Below are 15,469 nucleotides of genomic sequence, written 5' to 3'. Positions count from 1 at the left end.
ATAATAGACCTCTGGGAGAAGGGAGTGCCACAATGGTTGTACAGTTAAAAATAACTTTCTAAATCCCTTTTGTTGTTTGAACTTGTTGTACTGATGTCATAAGAACACTCTTGTGATGGAATAAATGAGAGAAGGCAGTATTTGTGGTACACATAGTGCCTAATAGACCAGGATCTGCACCTTCTTGAACTGTGCACAGGGGGTAATAGGTAGTCAGATGCTGGAACAAAGGTGTAGTGTCCCCTATTACCTGTCTGTGTGATGTGGCAGGCCATTACCCTTCCTGGATTGGCTCAGTTGGTTAGAGAGTGGTGCTAATAATGCCAATGTTGCAGGTTCAATCCCCTTATGGGACAGCTGCTTATTCCTGTCATTGCAGGGGATTGGCCTAGACGATCTTCAGGGTCCCTTCCAACTCTGTGAATGAAACATACTATAGCTACAGTACGGAACTTCCTGAAGTTATCAAGAGCATCCCCTCATGTTCTGCATTAAAGCAGCCAAGCCTCAAGTTTATGGTCACATAAACCCTTGGTTTTAGATTATGACTAAATAGTATTACACTTGCACTTTTCCCGTAAAATACGGGCTTCTTCAAGGCACACTTGCAGACCCAGCACTCCAAAGTAGCAAACTTGGGAGCATCCAAATCGTGTCTCCTCATCTACACAATGATTCTTATGACCTCTATTCAGCTTTAGTTATCTCACCTACAGCTGGTGTTCCACTGTGGCCAGATTTATTGTTGAGCTCATAATGTGCAGTATATTTCCACCTCATATTTATTATAATCCCAGTGGAATTCAAGGGATTGGGACAAGAATTCCACAGGGCAGAAAGGTGTGACTTCAAGAGGGCTGAAACCTCCACACTTTGTAGTTTAGAAATTAAGCACAAGATGGATAAGTACACAAAACTCCCTGTAGTTCTTGCTCTCCACCCAGGAAATTTGGATATGGTTAGAGTTATTGAATAGCGAAGGAAAGGCTCTCTACACAGTCTGTATTGGCATCACCATTACTTTGTAATTAATGTTTCAATGCAGTGTAGCATTAGGGAACCTTTTAATGACTGTAAATCATTTTTTTAGCTGTAGGTTATCGCATTACCCATTAAAATCAATTTAGAAATTCAAGATCAGTCTCACTGGTACCAAGATGTCGAGATTTATTCATTTTATTCGTCATAGCCACCGTTTTAAAAGATGGTGACCAAATGATAAGATTAGAAATATAACCCAAAATAAGTGTCAACCTGGGCACCTCGGGAATTGTTTTCTGTCATTAAAAAGTCTCTGGAAATACATTGGTGTTATAAAGATGTCTGGATATAGTGGAGATACGTGGTGTGTTTTTTGTTTTGTTTTTTAAAGATGTACAGTCTTTGTGAAAGCATTTTATGTAACAGCAATTGTGTCAGTTGTTTCTCGTTCTCTCTCCCTCCCAAATTCAGTAAAGAAAACTGCGTGCAAGTTTAGTTCCTGAATATCTTTAATGAAATCTCCTTTTCGGTCACAAAGTAACAATTATAGGGAGCAATCTCTTGCTAGGGGAGAGCTCCTCTGAATAGCTCCCTTTGACTGCATCTCCGCAGATGTAATCCAAATAACGCTCAAGTATATAATTAAGCTCTTGAAAGTTATTAGATGAGCAAGTCAGCGACAGACGCGAAGGCATATTTTGCTGCAGTGATCCAGCTGTCTTCTCTTGCTTTCCCAATGGCTCAGGAGGACGTTTTATCTTTCGAAAGAAAATTGGAAATAAAATACAAACGCTTCAAGGAAAGAAGAAGAAAAAGAACTGCTAGCTGAAAAGTGGACGTTTGGTATTTCAAAGGAACCGCCAATAATGGGCTCCAACGAATCGCACCCCAAAGCCTGCGCAAAAAGAAAACTACAATTCTCCCTCCTCTTTCCACCGACGGCTGCGAGGCCAAATCAAGTGCATGCTGGGAGTTGTAGTCCTCTCGATGTTTCCCAGCGTCGTTTGTAGAAGCGTCCAATGGCTCTTTCCTCCAGGAGGGGCGGGTTATGCCTATCGAATGCTTATTGGCTATTGCAACTGCCAGTCTTTAATAGCAACTGTTGATCATAGCAACTGAACGACGCCTGCGGTAGGGAGGCGGCATTCAGATTGGGAAGCGGACGGAGGGTGGGGGACGCTGCAAAGCAGGTAAGGAGCGGAAAGGGACCGGGACCGGGACCGTGCAACTCCGGGCGGGGGGGGGGGGCAGCTGCGCTGGGGCATCCCAAGTTGCCCGTGGAGCCAGCTAGGTCGCTGACCGGGAGCTTGCAGATTGCAGCCAGAGTTTGCAAGCATGCCTGGCTTAATTCTTTATCCGTGGTATTCCTTCAGAATCTTTCATTGCCGTCTCATCTAATCCCTTAGAAATGCACCTTCAGCAGTGCTGTGCATGCCTGGTCACCAATCTGAATATACTATTGTACCCAGTGCTATTTTCTCTAGGGAAAAGAGGTGCTGCAACTCCTCATGAACGCCTCCCTTGTTTTCTTATAATGGCAATGGCGCCCCCCGGTGAGTTCCAGCTGGGAGGGACGACCCTGATTGCACCCACTGCATAGATGGGGAACTGATGGCATGTTCTCATCCTGCCCAGATCTAAACACTCAACTAGCCCATAATTATACTTCAAGTTTAGCTTGGCATCTGTTTATGTAAACTCAGGGCTGACCTACTTCCCTCTGACTTAAGGAGGAGGAAGACACAGAATTGCTTGATTCAGGGTTTCCCAAACTTGGGTCTCCAGCTGCTGTTGGGCTACAATTCCCATCATTCCTAGCTAGCAGGAACCATGGTCAGGGATGATGGGAACTGTAGTCCAAAAACAGCTGGAAACCCAAGTTTTGGGGTTTGGGAAACTCTGCAGAGGCCACATCCACACCGGTTAAAGCACATTACTTCCCCCAGGGAATCCTGGGAAGTGCAATTTACCACACTCACAGAGCTACAGCTCCCAGAAACCTTTGGGTGGGGGCATGTTTTTTAAATGTATGGTGTAGATGTGACAAGAGCCAGAGACTCTTCATTCATCTGGCAAAGTCTTTTCCAGAGCTACCGACTGGGAGAGGCTACTGTGGAGGCTTATTGACAACAATGGCAGCACATTCACACAGGGAGCTTACTGATTAGTTTAAGACTAATCAGCTCAGCATATCTGCACCTGCAAGTGAAGTGATCATTTTCAACACATGTGTCAGGGTAGGGGAATTACAGAGTCAAGAAAAGTGGTAATCTGCATAGGGCTAGTTTGGGGAACCAGTCCTCTCTAGATGTTGCTGAACTACAACTTCAATTATCCCTGGCCATTAGCCATGCTGACTGGGACTGATGGGAGTTGGTATCCAATGATATCTGGAAGGTCACACAAGCTCCCTGTCCCTGGCACACAGGGATATTACACAAAAACAGGGCTTTTCCAGCCAGAACTTGCCGGAACTCAGTTCCAGCACCTCTCAGGTGGGGACAATTGGCATTATAAGAGAACAAATGGAGGCATTCATGGTGAGTTTTGGTACACCTCTTTTTCGATATATATATATAAAAAATAGCACTGCACAAAACTGATCCTAAAGAATGGAGGTAGCAGAAAATAAATAAACAAAACACACATTATGGTTGCTGGATCAGTAATAGGTCAGGAGATATAGCTTAATAATGGCCCAGAAAAACTGGTTGATGTTTTCTCAGTCATAGTGACGGGTTGGGAGCGATATGAAGATTTCTCAAGCATTAATTATGCATGTCGTATGGAGCAAAGATGTTTCAGAGAGACAGAAGACAAAAGTTTTTTTAAAAAAGAGAACTAAAGAATGTTTAAAGAAATAGAATTGTTTTGATCCGAACCTTTCCTATTCTGTACCTCATATGGCATCTGTATGAAAACATATCTGTAGTGAAAGTTGCTTAAATTTGTTTCTGTGTAAATCTGAAAAAAATGTACAAGCAGGTTACTTCCAGAGGGTTAGTGATATTTCCCTGCAGAAAAAAACAACCAAAGAAAACTTGTGGCACTTTAAAGATTAACAAAAGTATGGTGACACAAACTTCTGTAGACTGCAGTTCATTTTGTCACATGCTGCTTCTGGTCCGGTGGTGATATTCTGAGCATATTTCCTGTTGCAAAGGCACAAAGTAATACAGCGATCCAATGCACAATGCAAATCCATTCAGTAACAAACATGTAAATCCTCACCCGCAGGATTACTGTGTGCAGTTGTGTAGAGAATTACAGCCTAAAATGATACAACCATGGTCGGCAGCCTCTGATATTTAGTACTAAACCCTCTCTTTCATACAGACCATGGTGAAGAATCCCCACTTTCGTTTCCAAATGATACAGGAGTCCATTCCACATGATGCAAAATATTGAAAAGATTAACCTGACAGGAGTACTGTTATCACCTTAAGTATATAAGCACCAAGGCCTTTCTAAAGCAAGTACACAGGAGTTGTCTTCACAGGAAGCTTATTGGAAGAGCTGGCTGGCTAGTTAAAGGACAACCTGTCTTATTTTGTAGTTTTCTGCTTCTGTAGCGATTATCCCCATAGCAGCCTTGTGAGGTAGGCCAGGCTGAGAGACTGTGGCTGCCCCAAAGTCACCCTAGTTGAAACCTGGTCTCTCCAGTTCTGGCCCAACACACTAATCTCTACATCACACAGACTCTCTTTACACCAATTTTTGACAGCGCTCTCTCTTTCTCTCCTCTTCCATTCATGATGCGCTCACTGAAATTGTTGAGTTTCTCCCCATTCATACCTGTGGAACTCTGTTAAAGTTTCCCATTACCTGGATTCACAAACTGGGTTTTAACAAATTATGGGCTTTCAGTAAAAAAAATACCAGAGGAGTCATAGAAATATATTGTGTGGCTGCTGTACAAATTTCAAGGTTAAAATTAAAACACTCGGATATTAGATCACTTCAGTAGTCAGATATTATATCATTTCAGACTTTAGCTGTAAAAATATGAGACAGTTTGTTTTCTGACAGAAGCATGGATCTTCAAGGACTGAGATGTCAAGTACATTTGTAAAAAAGAACTTCATGTTTTATACCTGCGTATTCTGATGATTCAGTTCTTTTGTAATGAAATAAATTACAGTCTTTAATGGGTACTGCACATAAACGTGATGTTTAAATAGTTCGATCCGGTCACCGATTAATCGTTCTTCCTTCTTGGTACAGACATCATCCATGTCTTTGCTGATAACTAATTAACTTTCCTCCCCTTGAGCACCTAGCAACATGGTAGCTTAGTTTCATAATGCTAACTCTTTCAGCCCATTAGATAATTAGAAGAACACACTTCTCTGTTTTTGTTACTTTTAAGTTAATACAAAATACTTAGATACAAAGTTAAAAGCCGCCTGTAGTTCTGCTAATGCACTGTCAGTTCTAAACATTATTTCATGACTCAAGATTTAGGTTGGCTAAATGCACAACTACAAACACCCAGGCTAAAACACTTAACAGTTACCTTTTGCTCAGATGACAGTTTCATGGGAAAGTGTTTTTAATTAGCCCAAACGGGGGGGGGAGGGGGTTGAGCAAAATATAATTATATATTTGAGCTGCTATTTTTGAGCTGCTTGCTATTTTGTCTACCTAAATAAAGGTTGTAGGGAAACAGTAGAGGCCCTTAGGAGCCTTGGTCACAATCTACTGGGAAAATTTTCCACTTTGACTGAACTTCATTAATTTTAAATGTTATGTTCCACAACACTCACGTCAAAGAGTGCAGGAGGAGTTCAAAGAGATGTTCCCTGCTTTTGACTCAGAGTAAAAAGATTGTGGCAGGACCTTTTCATATACTGTACTACACCCTCAGATCTAGATGTCCTTCTGTAATCTTGGTTGTGTCATGTCTGGCTGTGGTTACTGAGCTAGGGGAGTTAGTTAACATGCACAAAGCTATTGCGATTATTTCACAAATTACAGGGCTGAAGTTCTAGCACTTAAAATAGGTCCTGATGGCTGAGGGTTCACATATAGCCCTGAAGAGATGCTTCTTTGTGCCTTCTACCATGGACCAAAATCATCACACTTCTAGAAGGCTATATCTGTATTTGAGCTTTTGATGTGTGGTTCGTACGATCATGCAGTTTGTTCAGATCACATGTAAAAAAAAACATGGACTGATTTGTTCTCCGCTACCATGTTTATCGTCTCAAAATGTAGCATCTCAAAGAATATGCACCAAATTTGCCCATTACACTTATTGGCTGGAGATTCAGGACCGAAAAAATGAAGGCATTTTAAAAATAATGTGCATAATTCATTTAAGGCACGGTTGAAGAGCTTACAGGCTTTTTGGTATGGTCCTTGGCACCCTCCGCAGGCTACATTCCCTTTTCCCCAGTGCCACAAATTTCACTGGTGCTGCTTCATGCCGTGAGTGCTGGGATCATAGACTCATAGAATTGTGGAGTTGGAAGGGACCACCAAGGGCCATCTAGTCCACCCCCTACGATGCAGGAATCTTTTGCCCAGCGTAAGATTAAGAACGTCCTGCTCTACCAACTGAGCTATCGCAGAGTTGCCAAAGCTACCCCATTAGTGGCCAGTCACTAAAGGCTCATCCATATTTTTGCTTGAGCCATATTTTGATTGTATCCCCCTGGCCTGAGAGCTTTTCTCATTGTTCTGCTGCTGTGCCTTGCGAAAATCTGATCTTACCTGCTGCATCTGATTTTATCGGATAATCCAAGAGAGATTTTGCTTAGCCAAGCTTCAATTCAGCAGCCTCTTCTCTCATAGCCAGAATTTCTCCCCTAATTTTATTAATCTCCTGTCTAAAAAGTTGCATGTATTTTTTAAAATGTATTTATTGATAGAACTCAATTGAGCTAATAAAAATAAAATGGATGAATGAGCAAATGTTGGCATTTTTGCTTTGCAAAGAGGAAATGATGGACGAGCTGGAAGGAACAGGAAATGAAGGCCCAAGGTCCATTTCAACTAGATACTTTTGCTGTTGAGAATTAGACAAGACTTAGTTCTGCGTAAACATACTTAGACTCTTGCCAGTGGAAGTTGGCCACTGAATATTGGGACCACCATTTTAATTCTACTTCCATCAAGTTGTAAAACAGCAACACTTTAGCAGCTCAAAAAGGTCTCAGGGTAGAAAGATTATTGTTTTGGTTTCATATTTTGCCCTACTTTACCTAGCTCTGGCTATTTCTTAACAGTGTCATGTCCAGCCTCCAACATTGATTGTAGCCATTAGCTACTGATACTGTATTAATGAGCTCCTCTCACTCATTCTTGATATCTGGTATTCTCTTTCCACTTTCCAAAGTTTCAGCACTCAAAAAGAAGGATCAGAGTTACATGCATTTTTTTTAAAAAAAGGCAACAAAAACAATACACCATAGGTTTAGAGCAATCAGTTTGATAAGTAGCTGTTTTTAAGAACTTTCTGCCTTGCTTTGTAAACCGCTTTTCTAAAATTAGCTCTGTGATTAATCTCAGAAACACCAGTGTTGCCTTTGTTCATGTGACTAGACTGTTTGGATGACTTGAGAGGGAAGCAAATCACATGTTCCAATCTGCAGTTATTTCAGTTCCCTGTAAAGTGGCGACTGACAGAGCTTCCATAGCCACCAACTGGATGCTTGGTCCATCCTTTGTGATTTTTCCAGACCCTGAAAGTATGGTTGCCATATTTCAAAAAGTGAAAATCTGGACACAAAAGTTGTTGAGCTTTCTTTGGCAAAGTTCGTCCGAGTTTTCCTGGGCGTTTCAGCAATTTCCACTCTTTCCGGGGCTGAGTACCACCTATGTCCGGGAAATTCTGGACATATGGCAAACCTACCTGAAAGTCACACAGGGAAAGAAGCGAGCATTTGCTCAAATCTCTCCCTGTGACATCAGGTTTAGCACTTAACTTAGGTTGGATTACATTCTATATCTCCCATCTCTTTTGTTATCTGCTTTGTTAGAATTTGGTTTCTGGTATAGCGTTGGGTTAAACACGGTGACACCTTGGGGGGGGGAAATAAAAACAGTCACTCAAATTATGAAGCCACTATTTTGTTTTCTGTTATGCACATCATTTCCACATGATGGTGCTGGAGTTATTCCGCCCCCCATTACTTTTTAAAAACCTTCCTCCATTCATCTTTTCTGTATTAGCGATTCATTAATGCTTCGTTCTTAAGAACAGAACCGGCTCCTTTACCAGAGCTAGGATTTCTATTCAACCAGCTTGACCACTTTAGCAGCCCCTTGCCAAGACCCCTGTCTTATCATCGTAGAATCACTGAGTTGTAAAGGACTGTGCAGTCAGTCATTCAGTCCAACTCGGCTTCACATTTAGGTGTGTGATAGTCTCGGGAGTGCCAATGAAACAGCATGTAACCTAATATATTTGCCCTAAGCAACCTTCCAACCTTTTAATGTATTTTAAATTTTTGTTGGAAGCCATCCCGAGTGGCTGGGGTACAAATAAATTATTGTTGTTATTATTATTATTATTATTATTATTATTATTATTATTATTATTGCAAGGTTACAGAGGGACACTCAAATAGTGTTCAACCCAAGCAGCATCCTCTGTATTTTTTATTATTTTTTATTTATTTATTATTATTATTATTATTATTATTATTATTATGCAACCCCTTGTAAGCCAAGGAAATAAGTAACTAATAACGCCTTTAGAAGACATCCGAAGGCAGCCCTGTATAGCGAAGGGTTTTGTTTTGTTATGTTTTTATATATGTTGGAAGTCACCCCAACCCAGGCCTCTGATGGGCAGGGTATAAATAATAAAACTTGTTGTTGTTGTTATGGAATAGGACATCCCTGTTTTCATCAGAGAAATATCGGAGGCTGTGTTACAGTTGTACCCCACCTTTCCTCCAAAACTAGCTTACAGTGGCAAATCTGAAAAGCAGTTTTGATACAGATTCAGACTCGGAAAAATCAGAGGGAGGCAGGAAGGCTTGTTGGAAGCGGAAGGCATTCAGTAGGTGGCAAAAGAAAACAAAGATGGTGCCTTTCAGAGAAGGGGGAGGGATTCCACAGCACTAATGGCCCAATGACTTGTGCAGAGCCGACCTGCTGCTGCAGGAAGCCCTAGCCTGTTGAGCACAGTGATCAGCTGGATATATAAAGAGTGAGGCTATCTTTCAGTTATTCTTGTCCCAAGCTGTATAGGCTTTGTTCACCAAAGCAGTATCTTCAGGGTAACCTGGCAGCTAATTGCCAACCAGTGCAGGTCTTTCGACAGTGGGGTGACATGTTGGCAGTGTGAGTAGTCAAACCCCAGTGAGTAGTCAAACCACTGCATTTTGCATCAGCTGAAGCTTCCGGACCAACCTCAAGGGCAGCCCCACAAAGAGTGCATTGCAGTAAAACCAGTCTGGAGGGGACCAGCACATGGATGACAGTGGTGGGGTAAAATGCACTCTTAGTCAGGGAGGTCACCTGGGCCCCTAGCAACAGAGGTGGAGCCAGGGAAACCCCCCCCCCAGACTATGAACTTTCATTTTCAGGGGGAGTAGGACTCCATCAAAAGCAGGGAATGCATACTCGGAAATCAGTTTACTGGCCGTCATCCAGCCTTAATTGAGTCCAGGCTCCTTTGCAAGGAATTTTGGGGTGAAGGTTCATGGATTTTACTGCTTGGGGTAGCAAAATTACTTGGGCTAAACTGAAGCAAACATCATTCTGCCTCAATAGCACATAAGGCAGCCATTTGCCAACCTGATTCCCTTCAGCTGTTTTGGACTACAACTCCCATCAGTCTCGGCCTGCACTGTCACACAACGATGTGGCTCTAACTATCATGTTATGAATGAGTTTTTAAGCCACCCCCCCTGAATTCCGCCTCATTATCCACATGTCACCTATTTTCTAGGCAGAAATCTTTCAAAATGGCTGAAAGTGCAGAAACTCCCGAACCGCGTTCTGCTCCTGGTTCAGCGAAGAAACCTAAAGCTAAAGGATCGCCGAAACCTAAAAAGTCGCCCAAAGGATCGCCGAAAGGCTCACCCAAAAGGAAGCAAAAAAGTGCTGGTAAGTATAATACCGCAGAACTGTGGAACTAAAGAAAGTAATTTGTCAGGAATTTGGATGCCAGGCAATAATACGTGTGATAGTATGCCCAACAACATTTCTCTGTGATGTTTTCTTTTTTTTTTTTTTTTTTTGAACATACTTTTTATTAATTTTACAAAATACAAAAAAGCAAAAAAAAAGGTACATACTTAAACCCCTTTTCCACCTCCTTCCTACCCACCCACATGGGTCCTCCCCTGCCACAGAAGTATCCCATGTATGTGAACAGTCAGAGATGGTCCATTTTATGCTTGGGTTTCTGTCCTCCCCCCCCTCCCCTGACCCCAAAGCCCCCCCCTGCCACCAGGGAGCTCCAGCAAACCAGGGCAGTACGCAGGAGGACATCCATCCAACCATCTATTGTCATACCAAAAAAAAAAAAAGAGAAAAATAGAAATAGAAAAAAGGGGGAAAAAAAAGAAAGAGCGAAAAAAGAAAAAAGAAAAAACAATACAAAACAAAAAAATTTTCTTGCATTCATAGTTGTAAAACCATATTTTGTGGGCTTCCCCTCCCCCCCCCTTCCCCGGTTTTCATCCCTTTTTTATCATCTGCAACAGTTTCTTACTTTATAAAAATACACCTTTGCATCTTATACAACTTATAAATCAATTGTTAACATTTTCATCTAATATTCAAATCACTGAGAAATCAAACTCCCATTTTCTCTTCCCGTGCCTAATTTTTTGTTTTTTCTCCCTCTATAAGCCTCCATATTTTCACATTTTCCAAAATCCATTCACTTTTAAAACTATAACTATTCTCAATTTAACCTTACATCCCCGATTGCCGGCTTCCCCCCCCAATCCAGCAAATTCCAAAATCAGCAGACCAGTTATAAACCTATTAATCCATCCTTAATCACAACATCACTTTCCCTTCACCCCACCCCCTGTTTACAGTCTTTTGTCATCCAGGCCACCATACAGGACCCCTGAATTTCTTCTCTTCTCTGCATATTTTTTCCTTCTTCCCTGTGGGCGTTCTGGAGTTCCAATGATACCAATCGTGCCCCCCTCAAAAGCAGGGCACTCCATCCAACTTTTTGTAGAGTAGAGTCATCATTTTTTTCGTGGTGTGCTTCATTTTGTGTTGAATCATCACAATCCTCATCTTCTTCTTTTCCTTCCCCATCATTGTCATTCTCACATTCATCTTTTTCAGTGTCCAAAGCTTCATCTCCTAAAAAATCATATTCCGCCATCACCTCCTGGAATTTTTCCTGTAACTCTTGCCGTCGTGTCTCCTCTTGACATAACTCTATTCTTGTTTCCCACATTAAGGTCAAAACAGACCGCTGGAACTCAGGGGAACACTTTTTTGTTGACATATTTCAGTCCTGCCAAGGTCAAAACTTGTCACGTGGGGTGGAATATGATCACAGTTTATTTTTCGACTCCATTTTAACAAGCTGGCTGCATTCTTCAAGTCTTATTAACAATAAAGTTCGAACTCACATTTCACAAACACTTAAGCCAAAAAAGAGATTCCACAAAGTCCAGAAATACAAAGTGAAGTAAAATTTGACTCATAAATCCTGACAACTCACTGGGTTGTCTGGGCTGCCGGCTCCCGAGTGGAAAGGTTTTTTTTCTTAGGCTGTACCTCTTATTGCAGAGCAGTCATAAACCGCAGTCTCTCTCCCCTTTTCACCCTGCATCAAAGGGGAGATTCTCTTTGATGCCTTTGAGGGATCCTTTGAATTGTAAATCTTCTGTTTATGGCCTCGGGTTTCTATTTACTGTCTCTTTTGTTGCCGTGGGGGGGGGTGGCTTCCTCTTTTCTCCCCTCTCTCCCAGATCCAAATTGTTTTATAATAATCCAAATCATGAGGTTACTTACAGTCTTTTCCAATCATTTTATTTTCGGAAGAATCCAGCGCTCTCCGCCTTCGGCTTGAAGCTTCTCCCTGCTAGAATAACGTTGCCGCTCAAAATGGCCCCCGCGACTTCTACCCTCCTCGCTCCGGAGCTCTTATTAGAGCTAGCCGAAGAGTTGGGGAGTCCGGATTGGGTCTGTGCCGAGCAAATTGCCCTCGGGACGCCCTTCCCGAGGTTCTAAGGGGCGCAGCGTCGCTCTCGCTGCCCTCCCCACTCCTAGCAGAGACGGGCCGTCTCGGAGACGAGACGAAGCCCCGCCGATCGACGCTGGCGCTGAACCCGGAAGCCTCTCTGTGATGTTTTCATGTGCAGTCGTACCTCTGTTGTCGAATGGAATTGGTTCTGGAAGTCATGTCGACTACTAAAAATGTCTGACAACCAAGGTGTGATTTCTGATTGGCTGCAGGAAGCTCCTGCAGCCAATTGGAAGCCACGTCAGACGTTTGGGTTATGAAGAACGTTCACAAACCAGAACACTCACTTCCGGGTTTGTGGCATTCAGGAGCCAAAACGTTCAAGTCGCAAGGCATTTGGGATCCAAGGTATGACTCAAAAGTTGAAGGTTTTCAGTTACTGTTGATGGCTCCTCCACCCCTCCATTTCCGCCTAGACAGCTCCTTGAAAAGGCCGGGGTGAAACTCAACATGTAGCAGAAGCAAAAATGGTTAAGTTCAGTGGGTTGGGTCCTCAGAATAATCGGGTGAAGGAAGCACATGTAGATGGAAGTTGCACTTTCTCCTCACCCCCTGTTCACCACAATCCCCTGCACTTCCTGAAAAAGTTGGAGGATTGGGCAAAATTGGGTAGCTTTGCATTGGCTTTGTAGTTTTAGACTGTTCTCCCTCTTCCGCTACGGAGTCTACCATACCCCATCCCAAACCATGCCAGTTTCTCTGGTAGGAACAGTGGGCAGCAGTAGAGTTGGGAGGGCAGATGCACACATGACTCCCCCCTCCCCCCAAAAGATCCTGGAAACTGTGGCTTCACAGAACTACAATTGCTAGTACCCTGAACAAACTATGGCTCCCAGGATTCTTTGTGAGGGGTGTCATCTGCTTTAAATGTGTGTTGGATGTGCTTTAATTATCCTGTCTGGGATTATATATATATATATATATATATATATATATATATATATAAATATAACACTGGCTATAAAAAGAACAACCGAAATGATCAAAGGGCAACTTTAAAGTGTTTGGGGGCCTTTTAATTCAGGAAAAAAGATTTTGCGGGGAGCATGAGAAAGGTTTGTAAAGTTGCGAATGGGAGAGATCTTAGCAGCCCCAGCTCCCAGGCTAGAGCTCAGCCACTGAAATTGATTGATGAAAGGAGACTTTAAAATGGAATTCAACAAATTTGTGGGGTATACTAGTCCTCAACATTTTATGAAACCTCCAGGTGGAAATAGAATTATGGCTATTTTATTTTAAAGCGCCTAAAAATGTACTGTACACAGATCATAAACATGAGATCTTGTGCAAGCTTACAATCTAAATTTAAAGGCATGAGGGGGAAAAGGGATGGGGGGGGGATAAAGGGATGGGGAGGGAAAAGGAAAACAAGCAAACTCAGATAGTGTAGTACGGTGTAACCTCTGAATAACATATAATGGAGAAGACAATGGTGTGAGTGGGTTGTTTCATGCCTTCGGTTCCAGAGGATACTTGGCAAGAATTTGCCCTTGGTCTGGTGTAGAAGGGTTCTTCTTAACGTTCTTATGCTAAGACCCCACTTTATCTCATTTCAGCAAAAAAAGATGAAGAAGTGGATTTATCGATGGCAAGCATGGGTAAGTTCAATACGGAAAAAAACAGTTTTTGAATAATATGCAGCAGACAGAGTCTTAAGGCCATAAGGCTAGCTGGGAAAGGAAAAAAAGAAATATTTCTCTTCAGAAGCTGCATCTTCTACGCCAGTGTGGTGTAGTGGTTAAGAGTGATAGACTTGTAATCTGGGGAACCGGGTTCGCATCTCCGCTCCTCCACATGCAACGGCTGGGTGACCTTGGGCTAGTCTTCTCTGAAGTCTCTCAGCCCCACCCACCTCACAGGGTGTCTGTTGTGGGGAGGAGGGGAAAGGAGATTGTTAGCCGCTTTGAGACTCCTTCGGGTAGTGATAAAGCGGGATATCAAATCCAAACTCCTCCTCTTCTTCTTCTTTTAGCTATGGGGTAAATAACACAGAACACATGTCTATTTGGGAAGTTGTAGGAAAGGGGAGCAGATGATTAGCTGGGATTTGTAAGTGCTAAGTAGAATACAGTGTATCTCATAAGACGTTTGGTATCTGTAATGTAATGGTTGGACTGGGATCTCGGAGACTCAGGTTCAAATCCCCACTTGGTCATGAAACTCAGCGGGCGACCTTGGGAAAGTCACTGTTTCTCAGCCTACCCTACCCTACAGGGTTGTAGTGAGGATAACATGGGGAGGGGAGAACCACATGTACTACCGTGAACTCTTTGGAGGAATGGTGGGATAATATCCATCTATAGGGCCCACCATTTTTTGCCTACTCCATTTGCAGAAGGTTTCTGGCCATTTGTGTGGCCCTCAGTGAGCTTGTGGGTACGTTCTGCCTCAAGCGAAAATATTACCAAGCTGATTTTTCTTGGGGCTCGTGGTGCCAAACGTACGAATGTGCCAGGCATCTATTTCCTCCTTTTTAATGAATAGCTGCAGTTGAGCAGGTGCAGTGGAGGACCAGAAATGACAGGGCTTAAGGGATAAATGTAGGGTTTATGAAATGTAACATATTAAGTGAGAGACGTTTGCTGAGGGATTTAGATTTCTGGATGAGCTGGATTAAAATAGGATTTAGCGTTTTGTCAGTTCAAAAAAAAAAGGATTAAGTGAGTGAAGACTTCCCCCCCAAAGCATGTGTACCTAAAGCTTATCAATATTCCCAAATGTAGATTTCATTCAGCTTTGTAAATGCCTAAAAATAAAAAAGCCTGTCCTTGACATCTTCACGGACATAAATTCCTTCACCCTGAGCTCTTTTCCATTCATAATGTATCCATGGCGGTTGCCCCATTAACTGCAATAAAGGGGTTTCGTTTTAGGGTATATGGCAAAAGAAGTGAAAAGGGGGTGGAAAATCTCATTTAATTGTATTAATAGTTGTAAGGGTACAAAAAGTACCTAGTTATACTTGTTGAAGAATTCTAGAATGTGTGGGACAAATTGGTACTTGAAATAAATACAGCCAGCCTTTTAAGAAGTGGTGTTTCTATATTGTTCTTTACTCTTTCAGGCCACCCAGAAATCTTCCCCTTGGTCCTCACTGAGAACACTCAGGAGATATTTCATTGTCGTGCTGACGTCGATGTCACAGCGGAAAACCCTCATAAACTTTTGAAGAGAGAGGACATCATTGATGACATGAAAGCAAGAGCTGCAGTTTCAGACTTCCATCCTTTCAAAAAAATTATCTTAGTGAGTTACCCTGTCGGGGCATGTTGTATACAGGGGGTTGTGCTGGAACTTGGTAAACTGATG

At 42.5% G+C, this 15,469-nt stretch overlaps 1 protein-coding gene across 3 annotated transcripts in view; it reads left to right on the top strand.

Annotated features, from left to right (window-relative positions):
• The first annotated feature begins 2,007 nt into the window (after positions 1–2,007).
• DNAI3 (dynein axonemal intermediate chain 3) overlaps positions 2,008–15,469 on the top strand; it is a 37,943-nt gene continuing 24,481 nt past the window's right edge. For 2 of the 3 annotated variants that reach the window (XM_035121728.2, XM_035121732.2), the window contains exons 1-4: positions 2,008–2,171; positions 9,887–10,044; positions 13,717–13,758; positions 15,225–15,406. In XM_035121728.2, the coding sequence (XP_034977619.1) occupies positions 9,903–10,044; positions 13,717–13,758; positions 15,225–15,406 (366 nt within the window). In that variant the 5' untranslated portion in view covers positions 2,008–2,171; positions 9,887–9,902. The remainder of the gene's footprint in view (positions 2,172–9,886; positions 10,045–13,716; positions 13,759–15,224; positions 15,407–15,469) is intronic. The other variant, XM_060276767.1, reaches the window with a different exon arrangement.

The sequence above is a fragment of the Zootoca vivipara genome, chromosome 7, assembly GCF_963506605.1.
Source record: "Zootoca vivipara chromosome 7, rZooViv1.1, whole genome shotgun sequence".
NCBI lineage: Eukaryota > Metazoa > Chordata > Lepidosauria > Squamata > Lacertidae > Zootoca > Zootoca vivipara.
The sequence above is the reverse complement of the archived record's forward strand: the minus strand, read 5'-3'. Positions and strand labels throughout refer to the sequence as shown.